General features: G+C 32.3%; 1 protein-coding gene and 1 pseudogene across 1 annotated transcript; one reads left to right on the top strand and one right to left on the bottom strand.

The window, feature by feature from the left end:
- Positions 1-55: 55 nt before the first annotated feature.
- On the top strand, positions 56-27466 carry LOC148624536 (uncharacterized). Its single transcript, XM_088567199.1, has 9 exons — positions 56-215; positions 6404-6571; positions 10224-10338; positions 11155-11215; positions 11812-11924; positions 12320-12357; positions 20356-20515; positions 21861-21976; positions 23970-27466. The coding sequence occupies exons 1-9, from the start codon at positions 135-137 to the stop codon at positions 24285-24287; spliced, it is 1170 nt and encodes a 389-aa protein (XP_088423325.1). The 5' UTR covers positions 56-134; the 3' UTR covers positions 24288-27466.
- Positions 17017-19181, bottom strand: LOC148624537 (uncharacterized; annotated as a pseudogene).
- Positions 27467-27726: the final 260 nt, after the last annotated feature.

Here is a 27726-nt window from a genome sequence, read left to right as displayed (position 1 = left end):
TATCCATAACTCTTTACGAAATATCCAGAGAGAACCTTTAACAGAATCTCACGTGATAAAGTGGCGCGAAATAAGCACATGGTTTATTTATTAGATGTAAATATTGGGTATTTTGATACTTTGAAATTCTAATCATGAATGACTATGAACAGTTCCGACTGAAGAATTTAGAAGACAACAGGAAGATACTGGCAGAGATTGGTTTGATTAATCCCGTATGTTTTTTTTTTGAAAAAGCCATAAGTTAAAAGGAAATTTAGTTGCACGTGAGACAAAAATGAAAAAAAAACCTTTCCAGCCGTTTTTTGTTAATAATTGATTTTAAACGAAAATTGGTGAATGATTATTTTTAATGATTAATTTTACATTCGCTTGACAAAGTACAAGTTTTTATAGAATAATTTTCCTCAGACCCTGCAACCCACGTATTTGGACATACGTAAGGTTTGAGTTGAGAACAATACACTATTCAGTAAGTTGGTGATATTGATTATCGTGGAATACCAGACCCATCGAAATTTTTTTAAGCACATCTGACATTCGGTCAGACACAAGGTGATGACTTGTCTGACCGAACGACAATTTGTCTGACCGAAAAAACTCTGAACAATTTATCGACACGCGAGACAACGGAAGGGACGATATATCAAAGGACGAAATGACGTGTAGCGAATGAACCGGAAGTTACATATTATTGTTTACAATCAAATTGATTGACTATCTCGCTAGACTGTAGACTAATTCACGTAATTATTAAAACGTTCTAGTTTTATTATTCACAAAAACCACTTCAGTTTTGAGAAAATCTTCTTTAACGTAAGAAAAAAACATCAGCCACCCGGGTCGACAAGCAACGTATATTTACCGGACCCGGGACAATTTTACCGGACAGGTCCGATGGTCCGGCAGGTTTCGATGGGTCTGGAATACAGCACTTCTATTGACTTTCAGTATGAAGTTGTGCATTTCACACCTACCTATAGTCTAGTAACAGAATAGACCCTTTTGTGCTGACGTTGGGATAGCCGATGAAAATTCTTTTGTTCTACCCAAGCCCTACCTCACGGAAGTGTATATTGAGCATGCTCACCAACTTACCACAAAAGGGTCTATTGCTTAGAGGTTGCATTAACACAGTTATTTGTGTTTTTCACTAGAAATTTGGTCAAAACACTAAAATAAGTGCAGGGTCAACACTGACACACATTAAAATTTTCCTTTATTTTTTTCAATCTAATTGTTTGTTTCTTTAATAACATGTTCTATGAATTTCCTGCCAACAAGATATCCATTCCTATCGTCTTTTTGTGAAAAAAATATGCAGTCGGTTGCATATATATTTTTCTACCTTGTGTGACCTCTTATTACCATTTGATTTTTATGGAGGGCTAGGATCAAATTTGAAACGGTAAGGCAGGATGGAATTTTTTAAGATATTAAAAGGTAGTACCGCCCATAAGTAAAATAAAAAGGCAGGATCTGTTATCTTGTTAATATTTTAAAGAAATTTTGCTGAAAAAAAGGCAGGACCTACATGTATATTTTCTGAAAATGTAAAGGCAGAATAGAAGATTTGATACCCCCATAAGTAAAATGGATGCTCCTTAAAGTTCAAATTCTGGATTTTTTTTCTGTATTTTGATACCATATTTGTTACAATAAATTAATTTTTAGCTCGCCTGGCTGAAGGGCCATGTTTTGCCATCACCATGTGTCCGTCGTCGTCTGTTAACTTTTCAAACATCTTCTCTGAAACTACTGGACAGATTGTAACCAATCTTTGCATGAATTTTCCGTAGGGAATTTTTACAATCTTTTTGTGTGTTTTTGATCTGGCAAAAAACATGGTCATTGTTACTCAAGATAGACTATAAGGTTCAAATTGCAGAATTTTGCACATAACTCAAAAACAGTTGGGTTTAGCTAAAATCTTGAAGAAGTAAAATTGTTCAGCATGATGGGTTGAACCTATGCTGAAATTTTCAGAAAGACCTGTTTAGAATGAATGAGTTACGGGTTCTGTAATGGATTTTTTCCTAAATTTTACATTTGTAAATTTGAAAATCTTCTCTGAAACTACAAGATCAGAGTACATTTTGTATGCGAAATTTGTCGGTCTTGCTGGTCCTGACTGTTTAGAAACGGGGTTATCCAATGTTTTTATCACCAGCGACGGTCTGAAGACCGCCGGTAAAAAATGGCCATCATAGTGCTTTGTGGTTTCATTATTTGTTTGGTTATTAGATGTTGACTGGTTTGTGTAATTCCATTTCTGGTTTAACATCGGGTACCAGATTGTTGACGTGCTAATGTCTAAATATGGCCTATTCAACACTTAACCAGTGCTGTTCCTGACAACTGTCATGTTCAGACTAATAATAAAACGCCTATAAAAGATGATTATTAACATGGGGAAATGCTGCGAAACGTACCTCGGACTATTTTTTTTGTGATTTAAACATTAGATCACAGAAACAAAAAAATCCAGGGCTATGATTTAGCAGCAAATGGGGAAATGGACACTGGTGATGAGTTTGACTTCGAGCAGATTGAAGCAGAAAACTTTTCATGAATGGAAAAATATGCTGTTGAAGAATGATTATGATGAAATAAAATTATTGATATTCAGCTAATTATATTGATATAAACTCAAGTTACTAAACTAATCACATTCAAAATGAGAAATAAATAAACCTGTATTAATAGCCATTTTGGAAAACATATTGAGAAATTCTCCACAACCAAGTCAATACAACAAAATGAAAAGCAAGTTGGCATACCATAAAGTCGTTAAAGAATTTTAATTTGCTAACAGTAAATTTACAAAAATGAGTGGGACTGGCTAAATATCTGTGGGGCTGACTGGACAATCTAACCAGCCAGTCCCATGACTAATGGGGCAAAACAAGTTTTCGTGGAGTCTGCAAGATCGATTGAAACAAAACTTACTGTGAATGCTCTGTAGAATAGTTTTAACAATCTCTGCTTGGGGATTTTTGATCTTGCGAAAAAACATGGCTGCTGTCACTAAAAACAGACTATAGGGTTCAAATTGCAGAATAATGGAAATAACTCAAGGACAGTAGGGTTTAGCTAAAATCTGGCATGGAGTAAAATTCTTCAAAATGATGGAATGGACCCATACCAAAATTTTCAGAAAGATCCGTTGACAGTTGAATGAGTTTTACATTGTTGGTCTTGTATGGATTTTTTTCCCAAATTCTAAATTTCGAACTTTGAAAATCTTCTCTTCTGAGACTTCTACTCCATCAGTGATAGTGGTTGTCTGGGTAAGCTGTTTGCTGACTTGGTGCCAATCTAATCTCTAAACACTAGCATCTGACATGTTGAAAGGCACTGCAAATGTGAATATGCTAAACATGTTTTAAAACATTTTATGTTTTTTATTATTGCCATCACTTGGTATCCGTCGTTGTCGTTAACAATTTTTGATAACTCTTCTCCAGGGAGCCTCTTGTTTTCATAAAAGAAGTTTAACCCACTGGAAATCAAGCGATAAAAATCCAAAATGTTTGTTAAATACATAGAAAGCATTTGTGACCAGCCATTTTGAATTAAGTCACTAATTTTACGGAATACAATATATTTTTGACAAAACAAACTTTGGTAATGGCAATTTGTTGCTTAATTTAATTTTTTTTGTTTCACAAATTAAAATTCATAATTTTATTAATTGGATGAATCCATTTAAAATGGATTTCCAGGATTGCTAGATTTTTTATCAGGTAGGTCATTTGTTTTTCTTCAATTTAGTCACCTTCTCCCCCGTGTTATATTTTACTATAATTCTGCCGATTTCAAAGAACGTCGGAATAAGCAGTTTGCATTATGATGTTTGGAAGTAAGAGGTTGGGGTATGGAAGATTGAAATTCCAACAGCTTACATTGTAGGAGTACTGAGACTACTTGTGGGATGGATTGTAACCAAACACGGCATGAATGTTTGTAAAGATATCCTTAACAGTCTGTGTGATGTCGAAAAAATTGGCCACCATTACTCAATATTGAGGATTTGTGGAAATAGCACGAAAACCAATTGATTTAGCCAGGTTTTCATATGTTTAAATTGATCAGCGTGGTAAGATGGACCTATGCAGAACAAGCAGACATGTTTTTTAGGCCTGGAATCTGTGTGAAGATTTTTGATCTGTCGAAAAACTTGGCTACCATTACTCAGTATTGAGGATTTGTGGAAATAACACGAAAACCAATGTGTTTAGCCAGGTTTTCATATGTTTAGATTGATCAGCGTGGTAAGATGGACCTATGCAGAACAAGCAGACATGTTTTTTAAGCCTGGAATCTTATCTTTTTTTTTTTTATTTTGGTTGAAAATTATATGTTCTGCTACCATTCAGTAAACAGTAACAAGCTCCACCCAAACTCTCGTCTTGCACAATTTTTTTTTTTTATTGTGTGCTGGTGAGCCAAATCTTGTGCCTATTTCCATGCAACATTCATGTATACATATGTATATCAATAAATCATGTGATTCATACCCCGTCTGCTAAAATCCTTGGTTTCTTGCAACGAAATGGGATATAATGGTTGATTCAGAGAAATGAAATACGGACAATTAAAATCGTATTTTAAAAGCTCATTCAGTGCAGTGTGATGCCAGTGATGTAACGATTTTTAGGTTGATGCATGTAGTTTTGTACACTCCCTTTAAAACAAATGATCAACATGTAGCTATGTATCTATACTTGTCATCAGTTCAAGCCCATTTTTGATTTAATCATCATATTTATAAGCTGTTCTATAGGCTAAAAACCACTAATTCCACTTCCCATAGGCTTCTATGCTAATTTCACAATATTCAATGGCTTCTCTGGACTTTACCCTAACTTTAACCTGCAGAGGACTATATATCAGCATGATTCTACATATGTCAGCTCACAATCCTCAGAATGGCATGTGGGGTTAGCAGACTTGCAGTGCAGTACTGGTCACCGGAAGTGAAGTGTCTATAAATAGCATGGGAAATCCCAGTGTTTTCACAAGATAGGGGTATATTTAGAAATCATTATGGAGATTAGGCTTCACATCACAAGAAGCAAAATGCACCTATAAAATGTACAGAAATGTTTTTCCTTTCAGAAACTGTTTAAATTTTTTAAATGAGAACTTTTTTCACAGCACTATGAGGAACAGGGGTAATTTCTGCGTAGGACTATTTTTGCGTACGTTCCAAATGCTCATTGGTTGAATTGGTGGTCTGTAACCTATAATTGTGGCAGAGTTCTATTGCTTTTAATTTGTTATGTATTTCTCAGTTTATATAAACTAAATATCAGTACTTACAAGTGATATACCCAATTAAGAATAATTTTATAATTCCTTTCAAAAAATTCCAGTGGAATTCTGTCATTATTGTCACTGAATGCTGATTGTTGACAAAATACTGATAATTGTATTTTTGTGTGTTGACAAAATATAATTTATCACAAAATTGAAAATAAACAATTATTTGGTAGGAACAATGACCTTCAAAAGATTCATTTTAAGAATTTTTTTAAATGGGCCATAAATCATTGTTTTGGGTAAAGTACCAACAGCTGAAAATCTTCTGGACAATGTAAACATGATGTTGGATTTAATTGTCATCTGATTCAAGTATTAACATTTTACAAGCTTGTAATGTGATAAGAATGTGCAAGTCATTTAACACAATTTAAAAATTCAAAGGTGTGAACAAATTTTTAATTCAAATTTTAACATTATGTTGGACAAAATAAAAAAAAAATAGGTGTGGTTTCAGTCTCCTCTTTGAATTAAAAAGGGTTGGTTGGTCTTAAAAAATATTTGTAATTTTTTTATTTTTAACTACTCACGAGTTTTGCTTGAAATGTTGCTAAATCCTGCAAGATAAATGCGTAAGTATTAAGTGAAAACATTAATTAACAACAACTAATGACTAGACAGTCATCACAAACAGGAATGAAACATCAACTGGCTGTTAATTTACTGCATTTAGTGGTCTTGTGGCCACAACTGCAAGCAAGTGCACAGCCATTGTTGTTTACTATTGTCCTGTCTGGAGAAGTTACAAAAAAATGTCTGCATAACCCAATGGCGGTAGGGTCATTTGTTTCTTTTTATACATTGTTTTTTTTAATTTGGCAAAAAAAAATTAGGTTAATCAGGCAACCAGAACCACACATTTTATTTGGCCTGACGTACACATGTGATGTCTAGTATAGTAGGTTTTTTTTTTTAAAGATGACTATTAGACCTTTTGTTCTCTGCAGTAGGTGTCATGTTATCTATTTTCACCAACTACAATCTATACCATATCTGAATTCAGAGTAAGCAAATGTTTGTGGAGGATTTCAGCCTGATAAGTTAAAAAGTATATGTTCTTTGTTTTGTTTTGTTTTAGTACAAGTCACTGCCTAAGTTCAGTTTAAAAAAAGGTGTAAGGGGTAATAAGAGAAAGGCTGAAGAAAGTCTCGTCAGTAGACCAGTTAAAAAAGTGGTAGAATTGGATCCAGAAACTTCTGGTTCTTTGAGAGGTTCCAGGAGACGTTCAGCCAGAATTCAAGGAAAGGTATGTTTTAAGTAACTGCAAACTTCTACAAACAAAATCAATTAATTTCCATGTGCTCCTTGTTATTCTCAAAGAATTCATATGACGAATAATTCCCTTCTTCACTTGATATGGTGTGTCAGATTTCAGATCTTGCATCTATTTTGGGGCCTTTTACAGGTTGCTTTATGGTATGGGTTTTAACCATCATTGAAGACAGTATGGTGACCTGTGGAAGTTAAATTATTTGTTGCTTGGCATTTGGTGGATCGACTCTCTCAATGGCAATCATATCACTTCTCCTGTTTTCATATAACTCGCATGTTTTATAAAAATTCTGAGAATTACAAAATGCTGTTATTACTGTACTTCATTCCGTTACGTACATGGTTTAGGTGTAGATTTGTAGTATTTCATTCCGGTACGTACATGGCTTAGGTGTAGATTTGTAGTATTTCATTCCGTTACGTACATGGCTTAGGTGTAGATTTGTAGTACGTCATTCCATCACGTACATGGCATAGGTGTAGATTTGTGGTACGTCATTCCATTATGTACATGGCGTAGGTGTAGATTTGTAGTTCGTCATTCCATTATGTACATTGCATAGGTGTAGATTTGTAGTATTTCATTCCATTATGTACATGGCTTAGGTGTAGATTTGTAGTACGTCATTCTGTTACGTACATGGTGTAGGTGTAGATTTGTAGTATTTCATTCCGTTACATACATGGCTTAGGTGTAGATTTGTAGTATTTCATTCTGTTACGTACATGGCTTAGGTGTAGATCTGTAGTACGCCATTCCGTCACGTACATGGCATAGGTGTAGATTTGTAGTACGTCATTGTATTACGTACATGGCATGGGTGTAGATTTGTAATTCGTCATTCCATTATGTACATGGCGTAGGTGTAGATTTGTAGTATTTCATTCCATTATGTACATGGCTTAGGTGTAGATTTGTAGTACGTCATTCCATTGTGTACGTCGCGTAAGTGTAGATTTGTAGTATTTTATTCCATTATGTACATGGCGTAGGTGTAGATTTGTAGTACTTCATTTTGTTACTTACATGGCATAGGTGTAGATTTGTAGTATGTCATTCCATTGTATACATAGTGTAAGTAGATTTGTAGTATTTCATTCCATTATGTACATGGCGTAGGTGTAGATTTGTAGTACTTCATTTTGTTACATACATGGCGTAGTTGTAGATTTGTAGTATTTCATTCCATTATGTACATGGCTTAGGTGTAGATTTGTAGTACGTCATTCCATTGTGTACGTGGCGTAAGTGTAGATTTGTAGTATTTTATTCCATTATGTACATGGCGTAGGTGTAGATTTGTAGTACTTCATTTTGTTACTTACATGGCATAGGTGTAGATTTGTAGTACGTCATTCCATTGTATACATAGTGTAAGTAGATTTGTAGTATTTCATTCCATTATGTACATGGCGTAGGTGTAGATTTGTAGTACTTCATTTTGTTACATACATGGCGTAGTTGTAGATTTGTAGTACTTAATTCTGTTACGTACATTGCCCAATTTTATTTTCAACCCATAAAATTTATGTATTCATTTGTTTGTGTTTAAATTTTTTTTTAAATCTAGTAAAGGTTGCTATGCTATCAAAACAAAGGGTGATAATCAAATATACCAGAGATTTTTTACTGAATACATTGTAGGTGTATCAGAAATATAAATAATGGGAAGTAAAGCACAAAATGAGAAGGGGAAATTCACAGGGGAATAATACTCAGTATCAGCTGAAAAATACTGAAGCATTGAAGTAGACGGCGAATTCAGTGACCACTAAATCCAAATAGATGGCCGAAATGCGAAAAGTTGACAGGAGTTCTAATTTCCAGGATTTTTTCATGCCCCCATCCAACATGTCACTACTGTAACACCATGACTTAAGTCATAACGAAGTTCAAAATCTTGACTGAGAGTGGTTAATGTAATCTGAATTTTTAGGGCAGATCTCAAGATAGTTTTCATGATTAATTGTTTACTTGGTAGAATCAAAGAAATAAAGCCTGGTTATATGATGGTGCATTTGTTTCCTTTCAACATATCATTTCCTTTTTTTTTATTAATATTGCCCATACATTACAGAAAGTGTACAACTTCAGGATTACTCCCGGAGGACTCCAAAGGGAGATAATCCAAATTAAGGGTTTTGCATGTTAAAACTGTATAAGCGCAACTACTCCTAAACAGCTCAAGGGATTTTGGTGAAAATTTATAGGAAGGTTTGGTATCATATGTTAATGTGCTTGAAGGAATATAATTACTGTTGGAGGACTCCTTGGGCAGATAATCCATATTAAGCATACCTGTTAACCTAGTCTAACCTAATTGTGGGAGATCTCCTGCAATCCATCATAAAATTGCAGGAGATTTTGTGTGACGACATTATCGACATATTTTGTTATGTTATACATGTAAATTAAATAATACAGAGGATTTCAAATATTTTTTTCAAAACAGTAAATATATGATACATATGTACAAATGAATCAACAAAATGAATTATACATGTAGTTCACAGAAGTGAGGCTTGGTATGGCATGAACTAAATTTTATCCTGTTCCAGTGTTCACCACTGGCATGTTAATCTGGTTTTGACGGACCTGCTTACATCTTTAAAATTGCGAAAAGAGTAGGAAAGAACTATTCGGCACCTCTACCTTTGCTTTCATCACGTAAAATACTGAATGGTTTCTGTTTACAGTTTTCAATCACTGTATGTATTTCTGCAATTTTATTGTCAGGGAATTTTTTTTTTTTTTTTTTTTCACAGTCATTAAAATGATCAGTCACAAGAACGGCAAGTTGTTTTCGGCCACAAAGTTTTTAAAATCTTGACATAAATAGCCATTCAATATTGTAAATCATTCTATTTGTTGATATGAACAAAGATAATTCTAGAGAGACTCGTATCTCGATCAGCTGTTCCAAGTGTTTTGACCATTAAGCGCTTTCACGACCCGCACTGTTGTTGACATGAACAAAAATGGTGGACAAAAATTGACGAAATATGATAAATTTAACATTACGGGAGTTTTTTTACTGGAGAAATTCTTGAAACTGGGAGATCGATGCCTCCCGCTTGGGAGCCTTTTTTTGTGGGTCAAAAGGTAAAATTACAGGAGACTCCCGCAAAAAACAGGAGAGTTAACACCTATGATATTAAGGGTTTTACATGTTAGAACCTTGTTAGTGCAACTCCTCCTAAACCTCTCAAGGGATTTGGATGAAATATTATATGTGCATTTAGTTTTGGTATCATATGTAGATGTGCATGAAGGAATATAGTTACTGTTGGGTGATGCCAAAAGGATATAATCCACCCTAAGGGTTTTACATGGTAAAACCTTATAGGTGAATCTCATCCTAAACCGTTCAAGGGATTCTGATGAACTTTTGTAGAAAGGTTGGGTATCAAACAATGTATCGGTATGTAGATATGCATAAAGGAATATATGTACTGTTGTATGATACCAAAAGGGGATACATGTTATCCAATAAGTGTTATATATTTAAATTCTATTTGAGGTGGGGTGTATTTTCTTCATGAGCTTGCTGACAGCATTTCTAGTAATATTTTGAATTGCATAGTGTAAAGAATGTTTTTGTTGGTTTTCCTTCCATATTATTTAGGATGTACCGACAAATTCAGAGTTGAAGGATGAGGTAGATCAGTGGAATGATGAAAATGAAGCACCAACTCCTAAAGTACCTGCAAACAGACCTAATTTCTATGGTGCTGTTCCAGGTATACTCTACATTATCTCTGACTTGACCTTGTCTTGAAATTTATGCAGAGACTTCCACTGTTATGGAAGCATATTTTTTTTTGTGAGATGCTCTTCTTTATTGTATGCCAAAAATTGCTTAAATTATTGGTTAAATATACTGGCTTTAAACATATTACATCATCAATGTACATTCTGAAATTTGTTTATTCGAATTACACTCTGTATTTGTACTTTTATTTATTCCATACTTTTTAGGTGATATGCATAAAAAATGTGTTGGAAATATAGAACTTTCGTCACTGGAAGTCATGTTTTACATTTTACACATTGTATTTTTAGTTTGATGTGTCATATTTTATGACATTGTTACAATTCAAATTTATCATACATGTGTACCTGCACAAACAAAGCTTTGGGGTATATAGGAATCACTCTGTCAGTCTGTCAATTCATTTGTCCACATACATGCATCTAGTAATCTAGTATCACCAAAAATAAATCCAATTGTTCATGGTTTGAGCTGTGCCATGCAAAGCATTTCGTTACATGTTGAAACCATACTAGCAAAACTTCTCTTTAACAATTTTTTAGATGTAGAAATATCATTAATATTTGATGCCTGCATAGACAGTGTTCAAAGTGACACTATGAAGTCCATTTTATTCTCTTTGTGAGCTTGCTCATTTTTAAGCTTATTATGACAGCAGTTACACAAGTTCTTTGTATTAAAATTGTTTTGGGAAAATGGTGTTCCATTGTTATTTAGGTAGAAAGTAGATACTTGAAAACTATTTTGAAGTATTTTCTAATAATTGACTGACTTTCATATACAGGAGTGGAGATAGGGACCATCTGGGCAACCCGTATGGAATGTTGTAGGGATGGTGTACACAGGTATGCTTTAAAGGTTCAAGTAAGATTTATATGAATGGAAGGTGAAGCAATTGTAGATTTAAAGCTGAAGTTGTACCTAATGACAATTAAAGTCCAGTAAAAATATTAGAATGCACTTGATGGAAGATTTTTGCTTAATGAAACATTACTAATATTAGAAAATAAAATTTTGCTGTTATTTGATTGAGAAATTTCATGTTTGATTAATTCCATTGTTAAATTTCCAAATTTCCAAGTGGTAGATTATCATCATTCTCTTGCTGGTTATTAAAGAGATTTTAAGCTTAGTTTGGCCACGTAGATAATGTTCTAGTTAAATTGGACCAAAGGTCAAATGTGTTTGTGCCATCATTTTGCTTATCTACATAAAAATGTAGTCTCTCTTGTTCGATAGAAAAACTCTGCTTTGCATACTTTATAACATATCTAATTAGAAATATAAGTTTTCTACTTGCCATTAAATTGCATTTGCTGTGGTTTCCACACCAAAATAACACTTGCTGTGGATGTTGGAAATCAGAATCTTAAATCAGTGCTGTATATGTTACTAAATTAAAAATGACATGCTACTTAATATACATGTATTACATTTTCAGACCAACAGTAGCAGGAATACATGCAGGAGCTGATGGTGCATACTCTATAGCCTTATCTGGTGGTTATGAAGACAATATAGACTTGGGGGATTGTTTTACATACACTGGAGAAGGTATAACATGAATCCATGGAGTCTACATTGTTTATATATAGTCTGTCACTGTGTTATAACTTGATTCTGTCTAGTTTAGATATGTTGTTTGAGGTGACAAAATGGAGGTCCAGTGTGATTTTTATTAATATTGTTTTGTCATTTCTGAGGGTGGTGGGATTTTCAGCTGAAAAAACAACTGCTTTTTATGAACAACAAAAAGATGAAGTGGTATCATGTGTCCCAAGTAGCACAATTTTTTATGAGTTGTAGGTTAATTTAATAGATACTTAGTAAGGGAACACAAGTGGAAAAAAGTATTTATAACTCCTTGTGTGCAGCATCTTAAGTGACTAGCCTTTTCTAAATGAGTTATATTGATCCCTCTGCTTACACCTAGCAATACTTCATTACAGGTGGCAGAGACTTAAAGGGAACTGCATCAAATCCAAAGGTATGCATAGATTTAAACAAACACTTTCAGTACTAAATTTTAAATTTTTGGTGTGTCTGAGTTGATTTCACGTGATATGTTGCACTGGGCGGAATTAAGTTCTGAACATGTGCTTGAAAAATGGTGACGCTTGTAAAACTTGAGATTATTAACCCATTCAACATTGTAGAGTTGTGAAATTTAATATTTACGTTAGTGGGGATGTATATAAATTTTAGGATGTTAAATCATCCGTTCAGGTAATTATGTCGACTAGGCTCAACCACCCGTTTTGTTGTCTAATTTTTCCACAGAATCATGTAGGATAAATTATCACCATGTATAAAATTGTGAAATTAAGATGTTGGTATCCATATATCCATCCATCAAGTTTTCTATTTAGTAACCTTGAAAAAGTTTAAAGCATTAAAAAGTTTAGAACAGCGATTCTCATTTAAACACCATAGCAAGTAACTCTTTTATAAAAATCTATCACTTTGATCCATTTTGTTTTGTCGCTGAGCTGTTAATAGCAGTCAAATATGGACATAACAAGCTAGTAATTTATTACTTGAAATGACAGAACAAGAAACAGGTGTTAAAATAATTGATGTTGCCATTGTTTCGACTTTTAAATTGACCAGAGTATTTGTTAAGGAAAAAATGTCCTGATATAGATATTAAATAAATTTAAAATTTTTTTTTTTTTAATGAAAACGGTACATTTGTTAGTTTGAAAACATCGAGTACCGGTACCTTATCCCGGTTCATTAACATTAGTAGCAATAATATCAAAATATACACAGATGTTAGTATTTGTTAGTACAGACAATAATAATATTGACACACATCACAACAGTATATCAAAGAAAAAAACCACAGATAGATAAGTCTAGAGCAATAAAAATGTAATTTATTAACAAACATACAGATTTGAAAGCAGTTTGTTTAATTGAAAAAAAAATTAGATAATTAGGATTTGGGACAAAATTAAAAAACCACATGAAAGAGAGAAAAAAAAATTAATAATAAAAAAAAAACAAGATTTTTTTGTTTCCCTGGTAAATTTCTTAATCTATCTGTTGGCCATTGTACATATGTTATTTATTGTTTCATCATTTAGAATGAAATCTAAGTATATATAAAACAGTTTTCATAATACAACAGTGAAAATATTCCACAGTTCATTAAATTGCTCTAGTTTGTTATTTCTGACAGCAATAGATTTTTCTATGTTATATAAATCTTTGACAATGTTTTTAAATGCTTGTAAAGATAACTGTTTTCTAAAATATTTACAATTGTATATGAATTGTTTAATTTTGAGAAAGAAAAGATTAAAAACTAGACCTCTTCTGCCTCTAGAAGTATCTCCCAACAAAAAATTCTTTTTAGTAAAGGGGATGCTGATATCATTCGATATAAGCCAAAAATCAATTTCCAGGATAAAATTCTGAACTTTTTCACAGTTCCAAAATAAATGTTCTATAGTCTCAACCTCTTCATCACAAAAAGTACAATTTGCAGTATCTGTAATTTGTATTCTAAAAAGATATTTATTTGTTGCAATTATGTAATGATTTATTCTAAATTATAACCATTGGAGTTTAGTGTTTTTTGTCACTAAAAATGGAAGTTTAAAAATATCCTTCCATTCTTGATCATTAATATCCAATATGTCCCCCCATTTTTGTTGTCCACAAGGCACACAATTATTTTTTATCAACACTGAATACATATCTTTTGTGCCTTTTTTACTCTTCATAAACAATTTAATATAATTCGGACAGAATGGACATACAACATTATTATCATTGTACACAAAAGATCTTTTTGTCTGTCTTAGTGCAGATATTAAACTATTATACTTCATAGTATCAATATTAATAGCAAATTTCTGCTGAAGTTCTAAATTAGACAAAAAGCATCCATCTTCTTTCAAAATATCATTTACAAAGATAATACCTTTTTGAAAAAAATCCTCATAAAATACAGGTTTATTACCAACAATAATATTTTTATTCCACCACAAGGGACTAGTAACAAAAAATTTCCAGCTATCATCTTTATCTTTTTCAATAATACTGTTCCAAGCATTAAATACATCTTTCCAAAACATATTTTTACATTTTACTGACACTGCATATCCATTCCCACATTTTAAAAGTTTTTCTCTATCAACAATAGAATATAATATATTAAGCCATTTACTCTCAGAATTGAAAACTTTTCTACCCCAGGTGGATTTTAAAGCATCCATAAAACATGCAATATTTATCATTTTCAGTCCACCTTCAGCATGATTTTTTTTGTGAAATCTTCTTTTTTACCCTGCCTGTAGGTGAATTCCAAATATACGAGTAAATAAGGCCATTTATTTTATTTATGACCACACTTTTTGGACGTGGTAATGTTAATATAAGATGGTTAAGAATTGGTAATATCAGAGTTTTAACAACTGATATTTTACCAATGACAGTCAAATTTCTCTTCGACCATGTGTTAATTAGACTTTTAATCTTAACCAACTTTTCATCATAGTTCATATCTATCATATTAACAAGATTAACATCAAAATATACACCTAGTAATTTGAAAATTGTTGCTCCCCAAGACAAATGTCTTTCAGGGCAAAGCACATCTTCGCTATACTTTTTGCTGCCCATCCAAACAACTTGGGTTTTATTAAAATTAATTTTAAGCTGATCCACTGTATAATAGAGTCTCCAAAATTAAAGAAACTCAAAACATTTAATAGAAAGCTCCATGACACAGAGTCAAACGCTTTCTCAAAATCTATTAACAATAACAAACCAGGTATATCTATTTCTTCGGTATATTGCAAAATATCATAAATCAATCTGATATTATCTCCTATAAACCGACCATTTATAAACCCAGTTTGATCTAAGTCTATCAATTTGTCTAAAACTTTTCTAATTCTTCTAGCAATAACCCCTGAACCAATTTTATATACTGTATTTAGTAGAGAAATAGGACGCCAGTTCTTTAAAAAGTGTCTTGGCTTATTGTCTTTAGGAAGACAAGTAATAATACCTTCTGTAATAATAATTTCTGTGTAACTGATAACTCTCCCATCATTGCCCCATAATTTAGTGAATTTAAAACATAAACATGTAATTCTCTCCAGAAAAATTTAAAGAATTCTGTAGAAAAACCATCAGATCCAGATGATTTGTCATTCTTCATATTTTTCAAAACCTCACTGGCTTCTGTGATAGTTATCTCCCCTTCTAAAGAATTCTTTTCATCCTCAGATAATCTATTGAAACTCAAATCCTGTAGATCATTTTCAAGATCAGTTAGGTTATAAGTATTCAAAGGATCATCTCGAGAACAATATAATTCTGTATAATAATTTTTTGTTTCTGTCGGTATATCAAATTGATCTGTGACAATAGTACCATCTTCCTTTTCTATTTTAGGTATAATCTTATTAGCAAAATTTCTAGACTCAAGTCCACAAAAATACTTTGTTGGTTTTTCCCCTTCTTCTATCTATTTAGCCCTTGATCTAATTAATTTACCCTTCATTTTTTCTTTCCTCAGAGCTTCCAATTCAGTCTTTTTATTATCTAACTCTAAAAAATTAATAATTGATTGTGACTCCAGTTTTTCAATTTCTTTTAAAAGTTCAGATTCTAAATTATTCTTTTGTTTTTTCTTATAACTAGCATAGGAGATAGTTTTACCTCTGATTTCAAATAATAAGGTTTCTAAAAATAGCTGAATATTAATTGTCAACTGTATATTTTCATCCTCTATCATATGTAAATTTTCCATATTATATACTGGAGCACAATACTGTTTTTTAACATCCATTATTTTTTCTTTAACACAATATATTCTGAGTCATATAATAAGGAATTGTTGAACTTCCATAGGCCTTTACCTCCCATATAAGGATTAATTCTAATTCTAAAGTAACCATTGAGTGATCAGACCTATAGCTTGGTTCAATTTTACATGTTTTTGAATGTATAAGCATAGAATCTGGTATCAAAAAGAAATCTAACCTAGATTGCTTTAAAGGAGTTCTTTTTCTCCAAGTATAACTTCTCATATTTGCATATATCTCCCTGAATGGATCTACAAGATTCCACTGATCTATAATTTCTAATACCTTCATTCTAGCATTTGGATTATTAATATGTAAATAGTTAAAACAATCAGTAGTTGGATTCAAAACAAGATTAAAATCACCACATATCACATAATTTTCATTTCCAAAATCTTCAATAATTGACATAATATTATAAAAAATCCTGGTATATCTTGATTTGGACCATATAATGACAATAATGTAAGTCTGGTACCATTAATACTTATATCTAAGGCTAAAAAGTTACCATTTCGATCTTTTTTCTCTTTCCATATTTTAAATTCTACATTATTATTTACTAAAATAGCTACACCTCGTGAATTAGAAGTTAGGGATGAGAAAAAACACTCATACCCTCAAACAGATCTAATAGTAGATTCATTTTCAGTTACAAAGTGTGTATCCTGTAAGCAGTACAAATTATAGTTTTTGACTTTAAGAAAATTAAGAACATCTCTTCTCTTGCCAGGGTCACCTAGCCCTTGGCAATTCACTGTTAATATTTTCACAGATCCCATATTAAAATATATATTAACAGATCAGTTAACCAACATTTATAACCATCTATAAGAAAAATCACCAGGTTGTTGTAGCAAAATATGAAAAAAACTTAATATTTTAAAAATACTCAAAAAGTAAGTTTCTTTAATGATACAAAACAGATAGGATAAAAAATAGTGAGCATGTTGAATTAAAAATACTCAATTCAATATTTGCAAAAAGAGAAAATAAAGTCAACAAAATTTGAACAGAACATTTGTAATGTAAACAATAAAATTCAAAGTTACTTCCCTTGCCTCAGTCTGTACTCGATATCATCATTTAATCCAAATTTCAGCTGTAGTCCACGTGGAGTCCTTCCATAAACACCACAATTAAAATACCATACAGATTCAAAATGCCCAGTTTCTTCAAGTCTGTGGATCAAGCCCATATTTCTTCTAGTAACATCATCAACAAATTTCACTTTATTTTTAAGGTCTCGTCTGACACGCATCAAGCTTCTTTTCACATCTGAATTGAAGAGTCTAACCATAACGGGTCTGGGTTCTCGATCGGCTGGTAGCCTATGAATTGCTACTATGTCTCTTTCGTCAAGTTCCACTTTCAGGTCATCTTTAACCATCTTAATAAAATCCAGACGAAGGTTTTGTTTTTTCTTTCTTTGGTAAATTATATACTTTGATATTGTTTTTCCTTGAATATTGTTCGTTATAGTTACTACTGATGCTGTTTTCCTTTGCTATCTTTTGTGTTTCTGCCATTTCATGTTGAAATTTGACATACAAGATATATTCATTTCAATATTCTTTTTCAAGTTTTCATTTTCTATAGTAAGGGCTTCCATTTTTTCTTGCACTTCATTTTGAAATTTTGCTAATTTGTCATTCAATTTCTTTTCAAGTGAAGATTCAAATTTACTAAAAAGTTTCTTCACTATATCATTTACAAAATTTTCCAAGTCTGATTGTTTGACAAGGTCTTTCGTCACTTCGTTTAGATCATCTTTAGTTGTAAGATCCCTTAGGCTAAACTTAATTTCATCAAGGTCTTTTTGAAAGTTAATAATACTAGATATAGCAAGGCTAGTATTTGAATCAGATGACACTTCAGAAAAAGTTCTCTTAGATGGATTACTTACAGGTTTATCTACTTTGGCTGCAAGCAATTGTTAAACAGTTTATCCTTTGCCCTCTGTTTTGCCCTTAAGTTTCTGTTTTGTAGAGTTGTTAGAAAGTCCTGAGGCCATAATAGTGTGTTGAAATAATCCTTGTATAGTGAAATAATCCTTTGTTTGTAATAAAATATACAATAAATAAATTTTAAAATAGAAAGAATCTAATTTATTGGTTGAAAAGATGTTTTGATGACTAATTGTGTTCCTTGTTGACTAGATATTTCAATAGCAAAAATATACATATAAACTGAGGACTGATTTTTCATTTAAAAAATCAAATAAAATTTTGATAACTGAAGTGACAGCATACATCTAAATGAACTAAAAAATAATGAAAAATAACAAAACAGCTATCCCTCACCTTAGAGATGTCGGTAATGTTTGCCTAATTTTGTAAACGGATCATGGTTAGGATTACCTGGTCAGCTCAGCTGCATGTTCAGAAAAGTGTAGATATCACAAAATTTGTGTGTATCTGTCACAGCTCATTGTTAAAGAAAAGATGGGAGTTGATATGACAGGATCAGCAAACCGATATAGCTTGCTGTTTGTTTTTTGGTTTATACCCATTTGGTGTGTTAAGACCAAGAAAAGATTTTATTTCTGGCAGGGTTGGTGTATTCCATGGTATTTTATTATGACCTTGCATGTTTCTTTAATATTTGATAATTAGCAAAACTGTTTTTTTTTTTCTCAAATTTTGTAGAAACCTATCATCAATAAAGAGCTGCCAAAAATCTAAAGTCTCTTTGTTGGGGCCCATTGTAGTTTGGGGGCCAGCTATTCCCCCAGGTGTGAATATGCGTGGCAGACCCCATTCATGGATATCAAAGTTTGAATGGCAACCATCAGCAGTCACCTCTCCCATTGATATTAGTGGGTACATAATTTCTATGGGTTATCTGATTCTGAATTGTCACTTATAATCTCTTCATTTACAACATTTCTTAATCTTTCTTCTGATGCTAAGACTTCCCTCTGAGCATTTACAACATCTGATTCGTTAAAATCTTCAGATTCACTTTCAGATTCGTCCAAAGACATGATTAAGATCAGAGCAGATGACTTCTGAACTTACCTAACATAAATACTAATAGAGCATTACCAAACTCGAACATATTTTCTATTTCAAGTCAATATTATTCCCATAAAAACTTAATTTTAAATTGTATTGGTGTAGAAAGGCAAACATTCTAATCTAACCTTCAATTTTCATTCTAATTTATCAAAGTTAGTTACAGTTAAAGCCTGAAACCTTCGTTTATTATGAATTTTTTTTTCTAAAAGCATCACCATTTTGCAAGATCGCATGACATTTGTCACTTCCAATCTAATTTTAGCATAGAAAAATTCTATTTTATTTAGTAAAATCGAGTCTTGTAAACCGCTTTAGGGACTATGACGGCGAACAATACAAATCGCTTGATATCTGAATTCAGATTTATTCATTTTATAAAGAAAATGTTTGCAACTGTTTTAATTTTTGCATTCTGGTCTTACAGCAAATCTGGTGAAAAGTACTATGTGAAAATTTCACTGTTTACAATACATGTATTTTGAAGGATATTTGATCCATTCAATTTTCTAGGAGTTTGAACTTTGAATTTGATGGGAGAGACGTTTTTTTAACACAACAAACTTGAATCTGTTTTTTTTTTTTTTTTTTTTTTTTTTTTTTTTTTTTAGCTGTAAACAGGGTTCAAAATTTTTCTTTCCAGAGTGAAATGTCCTTGATTTTTTTTGTCTCCCAAATGAAAGGTCCACCAGAAGAAAGCAATAATTCCTCAATAAGAGTAAATGCAAAGTACGATAGGTCCAGGTTCTAGGTAAATGAAATTTCAGTGGTCTTGCATCAGAAATTGAAGGTCTTGGACCTTGGACCAGTGCTAATTTGAACCCCTGTATTAAAATAAAAATAAGTATAAGGAAATTTATCTGTGTATTTTCTCTCATTTGAAAGCAGGACAATGTTGTGATCAGTATTTTTTGTCTTGTCAGGAATGCAGTTAAGACTCAAAGGTGCATCTTTATTGTAAATAGGTAGTTCAGTTTTTCTCTAGTAAATAGCTTGGATATAGACTGATTTAAAGCATGGAAATAAGTGAAAATTGAGCATGCAATATCATAATTTACATGCAGATCCCTTTTCTGCATGAATAACAAACTTTTCTTATGCTGCATTACATTGATATCTATTTATATGGCTGTTGTTTTGCAGAATTTGAGAACAGCTCCTCAGTCTAAGGACCAGCAGTTGACCCGGGGTAATCTGGCTCTTAGTAGAAATGTTGAGACTGGGAATGTTGTCAGAGTTATCAGAGGTTATAAACTGAAAGAGTTTAGTCCCTTTGCTCCCGATGATGGATACCGATATGATGGTATGTCCCTTGCACTGCCCTTGAAGTTGCTACCATGTTTACTATATTAGCAAAAAAAAAATATGGAAGTGTCAGCATTGTTTTGATTCAAAGACGTCAAAATCCAAAAACTTGTCATAAACATGACGACATGAAAACAAGACCATCTACATAATGTAGATGAATAAAAAAGATTACACATCAAAACTGAAGATAAGGGAAACAGATGTCATACAAAAGAAACTGAAGCTCTAGCAATATGAACTCCCACAAAAAAAACATGTCTAACATCAGATCCTCAGGAAGGGTACGGACGTCCAGCAGCACCCACAATATTGCATGTAGTGTAATCCAATAATAATTCAGCCCCAGGATGTTTCAATATTACCTATATTGAGGAACAATCTGACCACACTAATCAACACCCATTAATTGTACATAACGTGTAAAGAGCCAGGTTTCTTGTTTCTGATTACTTGGAAAAAAGGTCAAAGTGAGCTTATGATATTACTTAGTCCATTACCTTCTTTTTTTTTGCGTTTTTACCAGTTGCTATTTTGGCTCCTGATTAACCAAATGTCAATGTTCTTTGAAATATTGATGCAAATATTTTAATAATTTATGTATCATAGACACCAATGATCTTTTCAGACCTGAGGTATGTTTGAAGTAAGGATAATTTTAGATTACCCTAAAGGTCTCAGTCTTGTATTCTTTTCCCCATAGGCTTCTATAGTATACCTTAAATTTTCAAGATTTATTTAAAAAATAGACAAGGGGTTTCAATCTAACTTTTGACCATGTTTTTCAATTAAGGAGATGTCAAAATAAATTTTTAGGCCTATTTTAGAAAAAAAGGCACAAACTTTGGTACACCAGGACAGGTCAAACTAAAAATAGACCCCATTTCTGAAGCATTATTTTTCATGAAAATACTGTTTTTCCTCAAAAAAAAATTTTTGTGTGATAGATTGATATTTACCCTGTAGTTGAGATGAAAAATGATAGCCATTTGCCAAGAAACAAAAACAGGGAAAGGCAAAAAGGAAGCACACTATATTTTTAACCTCCATTTTTTGACATACACCCGCTCAGGAATATGTAATACAAGATTTATACCTAAAATATGCCATACTATTCTAATATCTAAGAAGTACAAAAACTTAGCAGTGGCTTAGTTCTAATAGTGTTGTTGTCATCTGTCATTATGGGTAACATACACTTGGTTTTTATACAATCTAAAAAAACGAATATGATAAAATGTGAAACTATTAACATGTTGAAAATTGATGCTTGTTATGTTATCTTCAAGAACTTAATATTTTGACTATTCCTTGTGCTTAGACAGCTTATTTATTGTTTCTAGGTTTGTACACAGTTGAAAAGTTTTGGTCAACTTATGGTGCATCAGGGTTTTTAGTGTGGAAGTTTGCCTTAAGAAGATGTGCTGACCAACCTCCACCACCATGGACTTTTGATGAGGTATGTTCATTATAATTTAGAATAAAATTGGGCTAGCTTCAGTTCCAGTGGAAACAAATATTTTAAAGCTGCATTAGCTGTCATTTTCGTTAAAAAAAAATTTCGGTTGAAATATGCCTTAATTATACTAAATTGCACTTTTTCTATATAATTTCATTCGATATCCACAAATAAAATGTGTTAAATACATGAAATAGGTGCAAGGCAAAAAGTCAACTTAGATAAACTTGTATGCATGTGACTTCTGGTGACCTTAATCCGTGCATGTGCTGTAACGGTTGCTTTTTTTAAAAACAAATCTGATTGCAAAGCGAAAGAGGTTAATCAGTGGCAAGGAAGACCATTGGGCTCAAGCTGTAAAAGAAAAAAGTTTGAATATAATGCAAGGATCCTTTTGAAATTTACTTATTGTGATATAATATGGCACAAATATGGCCAATAACTGTCATTATTTGAAAAATAATACATGTGCTTACCTGTGCATCCGTTATTGTTATTTTTTACTAAGGTTAAAGTATTTTTAATACGGGTTAATGTCCTGTCGGCAATCTTCGGAAGTAATGGCGAAAAATAATTAGAGCTATCGATCTGCTTTGATTGAAAAAACGTTGTTTTTACAATATTCTGTAGGTATTATTGACATTTATTGCTTCAATTGCATTACTACAAACATATTTCATTTTATCAACAAAATTCAGTAGAATCAAAACTGATCAAATTTGGCAGCTAATGCAGCTTTAAGGCTACCATAGTATATTTGAAGCCTTTACATGTATATACATGCATATGTCTGTTTTGCATAGAGTAAATATTCTGTACTATAATATAGGCAAGGTGGCGCATTTAGTAGCATTTATTGTGTACATCAAAAACTTACAAATTCAAGAGATGAATGCTCTTCATGTTATATAATACAAAATTTAATCTGCTGCTTAACTAAAGAAATGCTTTGAAAAAGAGGATCATCATTGGGCTGCAGTTACAACTACCTCAAAGTATTTAAAGTGTTAGCTCTAATAAAGAATGATTTCAGATTTAAGAATATTTAATGGATCATTAAAAATATATCAGGTGGGGGAAATTTTTGTTATTGCAAGTCTCATTCAAACATTCAAACTAGCTTACAAGTTTTAGTTTAAATTCATTGACATTTTGTGCATTCCAAAGCAATTATTGTAATAGTTTGCTTAAGCTCATACATTTATCCACAAAAATGGAATTACAGTCAGATTCATCTGAGTGACCACCTGCATTCAGCAATAACCTGTCTTAAAAGACTATGATTTAAATCTCTTTATTTAATGCATTATATGTAAAATAAACGTGTATATAAAGACCACCTGTCAGATGCAACCATGATTTTGCTTCTTGGAAAGTCACTTTAGACAGGTTTGACTGTATACACAACTCTAATAATTCACTGAGCATTTCATCAGCCAAAAATCACCAAAAAGTCCACTTTACATTTCACTACCATGGTCTATTTCATGTGTATTTTGCTGTTAGGGAAAAGTCACTTGAAAGTGGGAGAGATGTATAGTGATAATGGTATCTGTTCATACATGCACATTTTTTTTTGTAACGGTATTCTATGCAACTACTTATCACCCCTGTCTTTTTCTGGGGTAGGGAGTAGGGGTTATTGTTTTCTTGTTATGAAGTGTGATGAGCTCACCTAACCATTACATAAATCTTGATGGAAACTTATAGAAGGGTATATATATATATATACATGTAGAAGTGCATGATGCATGGCAATTTTCACTGGATGCTCAAACAGTAAGGGGAAATCTTGTATTCCTCGTGTCTGTTGAAATGTCATACTTTTATTTCCAGATTCCTGATGATGAATAAATACTGCTCAGGCATATTTTTTTAAACTTTTAAAACACAAACTTTGTACCTTGAAGTACAGTTTTCTTATAAAATTTGTGAAGAGAGCAAATATTTTGTCACTAATTTTTTTATGTAAAACAATTTATATCTGTTTTAGAGTGATCTACAACACAGTAATTTAGATAGAAAAAGTGATTCAGGATTTGATTCAGATGAAACAGCTAGTGGTATTAGTAGTTCTCAGTCTTCAGCTGCTAGTGATGACAAAGCTGACCGAACCAAGTCAAAAAGCAGGAGTGAATTAAAGATGACTGAAATCAATGATCATACAGCCAATCAGGATTCACAGATGTCTGGGTCTGGCAATGATAATCATGATAAGGCTGATTCACAAGAATGCCATAGTAATGATACAACTGAAGATGGTAAAGAGATTATTGATAAGGCTGTTGACAAAATAGATAAAGCAGAATAAGTAGCTATGGAAACAAATATTGCTGATGGAAAGTCAGAATTGTCTGAGCAATATAAATGTTTACGTCAAATTGAAGGAGATGATGATGATGGTTCAGAAGATTGAGCCATTGAAATTTCCAATAAAGACCATACAAATGTAATTGTCAAACATTGAACTGACGTAATGTTTGAAATTTTTCTGCATATGTTTTGCATGTCATTATTACTATTCATAAATCATACTTCATCATTAGTGGTATTTTATTATGTTACATTGTAAATAGCATTGACAGTTGTATGAAATTTTTAGTAGTATTCAATATGTTTTTATGTTTCTTCGAAGATATTTTAAACTGGTATATTCTCATATATGTGTATAATTCAATTACCTGATGTATAAATAGCATTTTCTTATCTACTGGTCTTAAGCATTAATACCTGTCTGTGTTTTATTATAATGATTTATAATAATTATTGCATTTCCTTCTTTGTTAAACATGGCATGACTGTGTTAGCATCAGCAGAATTTTTTGTATTAGCCACGCTGTAGTACAATGGCAGAATAAATTTCTGTGGCTAATATCCCATTTATTTAAATGAGCCTTTCGTTAGATTTTCATCTCTGATCTAAATTAGTATTTGGCAACCTTTTAGTGTAGACATAGGATTATTCATTTAATTATACTTTTATGCAGATTATTAAGCATTAATCATTCTAGTTAAATTAATTTGTCTTTTTTTTTTAACTTACGATCAATTTTAAAACAGCCTTATAAAAATGTTCAGATGATGATTGGTCTTGTCATGAAACCTGAAATTGACCTCAGTAATTAGAAAATATCTTGGTTAAAATAATCTTTTACTTAGATACCTTACATGAAACTGAATCAAGTTAATTTTTTCTGTTTTTCAATTTGGATTTTTAGCTCACCTGGCTGTAGGCCATCTGAGCTATTGCCATCACTTGGCATCTGTTGTCGTCGTCTGTCATCGTCAACAATTTCTTCAAACATCTCTGAAACTACTGGATGGATTTTGATGAAACTTGAGATGGTTGTTCCATAGAATATCCTGCACAAAATGACCATTTTGATTTTTGATCTGTCAAAAAAACATGGCTGTTGTTACTAAAAATAGAACATAGGGGTCAGATTGCAGTTTTTTGCAAATAACTCAAAAACCGTTGCCTTCAGCAAATTTCTGGCATGAGTAATATTGTTCAGCATCATGAGATGGACCTATATTAAAATTTTCAAAACGATTGGTCAACTGATGTAGGAGTTACGGCCTCTGAAACAGTTTTTTTTTGCATTTTTCGCATGTGCAACTTTGAAAATCTTCTCAAAATCCATTGCACAGAATTCAATGAAAGTTGGCATTTATGTTCCTTAGGGTATCCCACACAAATTGAGAGTTGGGATTGTTGATTCATGAAAACTCATGGCCTTCATTACTAAAAATAGAACGTAGGGGTCAGATGGCAGTTTTTTGCAAATAACTCAAAAACCGTTGCCTTTACCAAATTTCTGGCATGGGTAAAATTGTTAAGCATCACGAGAAGGACCTATGCCAAAATTTTCAAAACCATTCATTGACTAATGTAGGACTTACGACCCCTGAAAGTTTTTTTGTCGGTTTTTTTTCCACATGTACTTTGAAAATCACATCTAAAACCATTTAAGATCATTGAATGAAAATAAGCATAATTATTCTGTAGTGTATTGTGCTCAAAATGACAGTTGTGATTTTTTATCTGTGAAGAGATATGGCTGCTTATACTAAAAATGGAGTCACAAGACAGGTTTTTGAAAAAAATTCAAAAATTGTTGCCTTCAGCAAAGTTCTGGTTCAGGTCATGAAAATGCTATGAAAAGCATTTCCTGCATTTGACAATTTAGTTGAATTTAACCTAGCCTGTCTCATTCCTCAAGTTTTTCAAATAAGCAAATGGTTAACCAGGTGAGTGATTCAGGCTCTCTTGAGCCTCTAGTTTTATAGGGTATCCTTAAAGAAATGACCGATTTTCGATCGCTGAAAAAACATGGCTGCCGTTTCTAAAAACAGAACAATGGGTCAGACAGCAGATGTATGCATACGTCTCCAAATCTGTTAGGTTTAGCCAATAGCTTTCAATTGCTGAAATGATCCTTATTATAAGGCTTACAAAAGCCTCCAATGAATCAAATGAAGTCAAAATTATCTGACAACTCCTGGTTAGAGTAATTGCCCTTGAAAGGCAAAAATTTAACAATGTGAGCAATTCAGGCTCCTGGGAGCCTCTTGTTTAAAGTTATGCTGGTTCTCCATCAACCTCCCATTGACTAGCCTCTCTTAGTAACTGTCTGCTAAGTATATACAGTGAAACTTGTCCAAACCGGCCACCACTGTGACCAGAATAAATGGCCGGTTTGGTGAAAAATGCATTCTAAGATGTGTTATATAACCCTACACCTTGAGTTTGTTGGTCGAGACATGTTTAATGCCAATTCAAAACTTTTGGTTTTTTATTACATTTTAAATCTTGCATCATTTGTAAATGATTTGAATTTACAAATGGTACTGCCAACAAAATAATTTTCACGGTTTTGAAAGAATAACTTACCTATCAAAAAAAGTCTAATAATTTCACCCCTATGTTGTTTTGCTTGGGTACAGGTCAAATTAATTGAAGTAAAAAGATCGTAAAGATAGTACTATTCTATGACCCTGGTTGCCTGACGTGTGTAAATACCAATGAACAGCCAACCAGTGACAAAATGTTTTGTCTGGATTAAATTTGTTGTTTAAACTACTGTCCCCTTCAATTATCATCTGTCCACTGATGAAATGCAAACCGGTCAGTGAATGAATTATTAATTACTTAATCATTTAGTTTTCTTGACACATTTATTACAGATGAACAATAATTGGGCAGCTGGAATTGTGAGGTTTTTATTGGAAATATGGAACTAAAACTAAAAAACTGGCCGATGTATGGTTTTAGGGGGTGGCCAATCTATTGAAGACATAACATGCATATTTTAAGGTATATTGGCCGGTTTTCTGAGGGTCCAGTTTGAAGAAGTTTCACTATGTATTACAAGAGTTGTATAAACTCTGAAAATGTCACAATAAAAGTGTCATTAAGATGTTTAATGTTAATAGGTTGTTTCATTGTACTTACTGTTATATTTTTAATAAAATTTATATTTTAGTATTTATCTGCTTTTGAGTTTTTCCAATTTTTAACTAGAATCTAGACCAATTCAAAAAACAATCTGTATACATGGATGTGTTTAGTGTTATTTATAAGTATTAAAATTAGTGGTTCAAGTATTAAGAACCAAGTACTTTTACTGACATTAGGAACTTCTATATTTAGTTTGGTATATATTTTTTTCTTAGCAAGATCTATATGCACAAATATGGCTGTGAAATATTTCTGCCCTGCCTGCAGATATGTAAATGTTTCAACATAA

Source organism: Perna viridis, chromosome 2 (assembly GCF_037379345.1).
Source record: "Perna viridis isolate PV_CMFRI_1.1 ecotype Kerala chromosome 2, ASM3737934v1, whole genome shotgun sequence".
NCBI lineage: Eukaryota > Metazoa > Mollusca > Bivalvia > Mytilida > Mytilidae > Perna > Perna viridis.
This window is presented reverse-complemented; position numbering and strand designations above follow the sequence as displayed.

What these genes read in the sequence shown, in the direction of transcription:
- LOC148624536 (XM_088567199.1), top strand. Translation starts at nt 135, where the DNA reads ATGAATGACTATGAACAGTTCCGACTGAAGAATTTAGAAGACAACAGG. An exon ending in CAGCCAGAATTCAAGGAAAG is followed by an intron (nt 6,572 to 10,223) that starts GTATGTTTTAAG and finishes CATATTATTTAG; the next exon opens with GATGTACCGACAAATTCAGA. An exon ending in TTTCTATGGTGCTGTTCCAG is followed by an intron (nt 10,339 to 11,154) that starts GTATACTCTACA and finishes TTTCATATACAG; the next exon opens with GAGTGGAGATAGGGACCATC.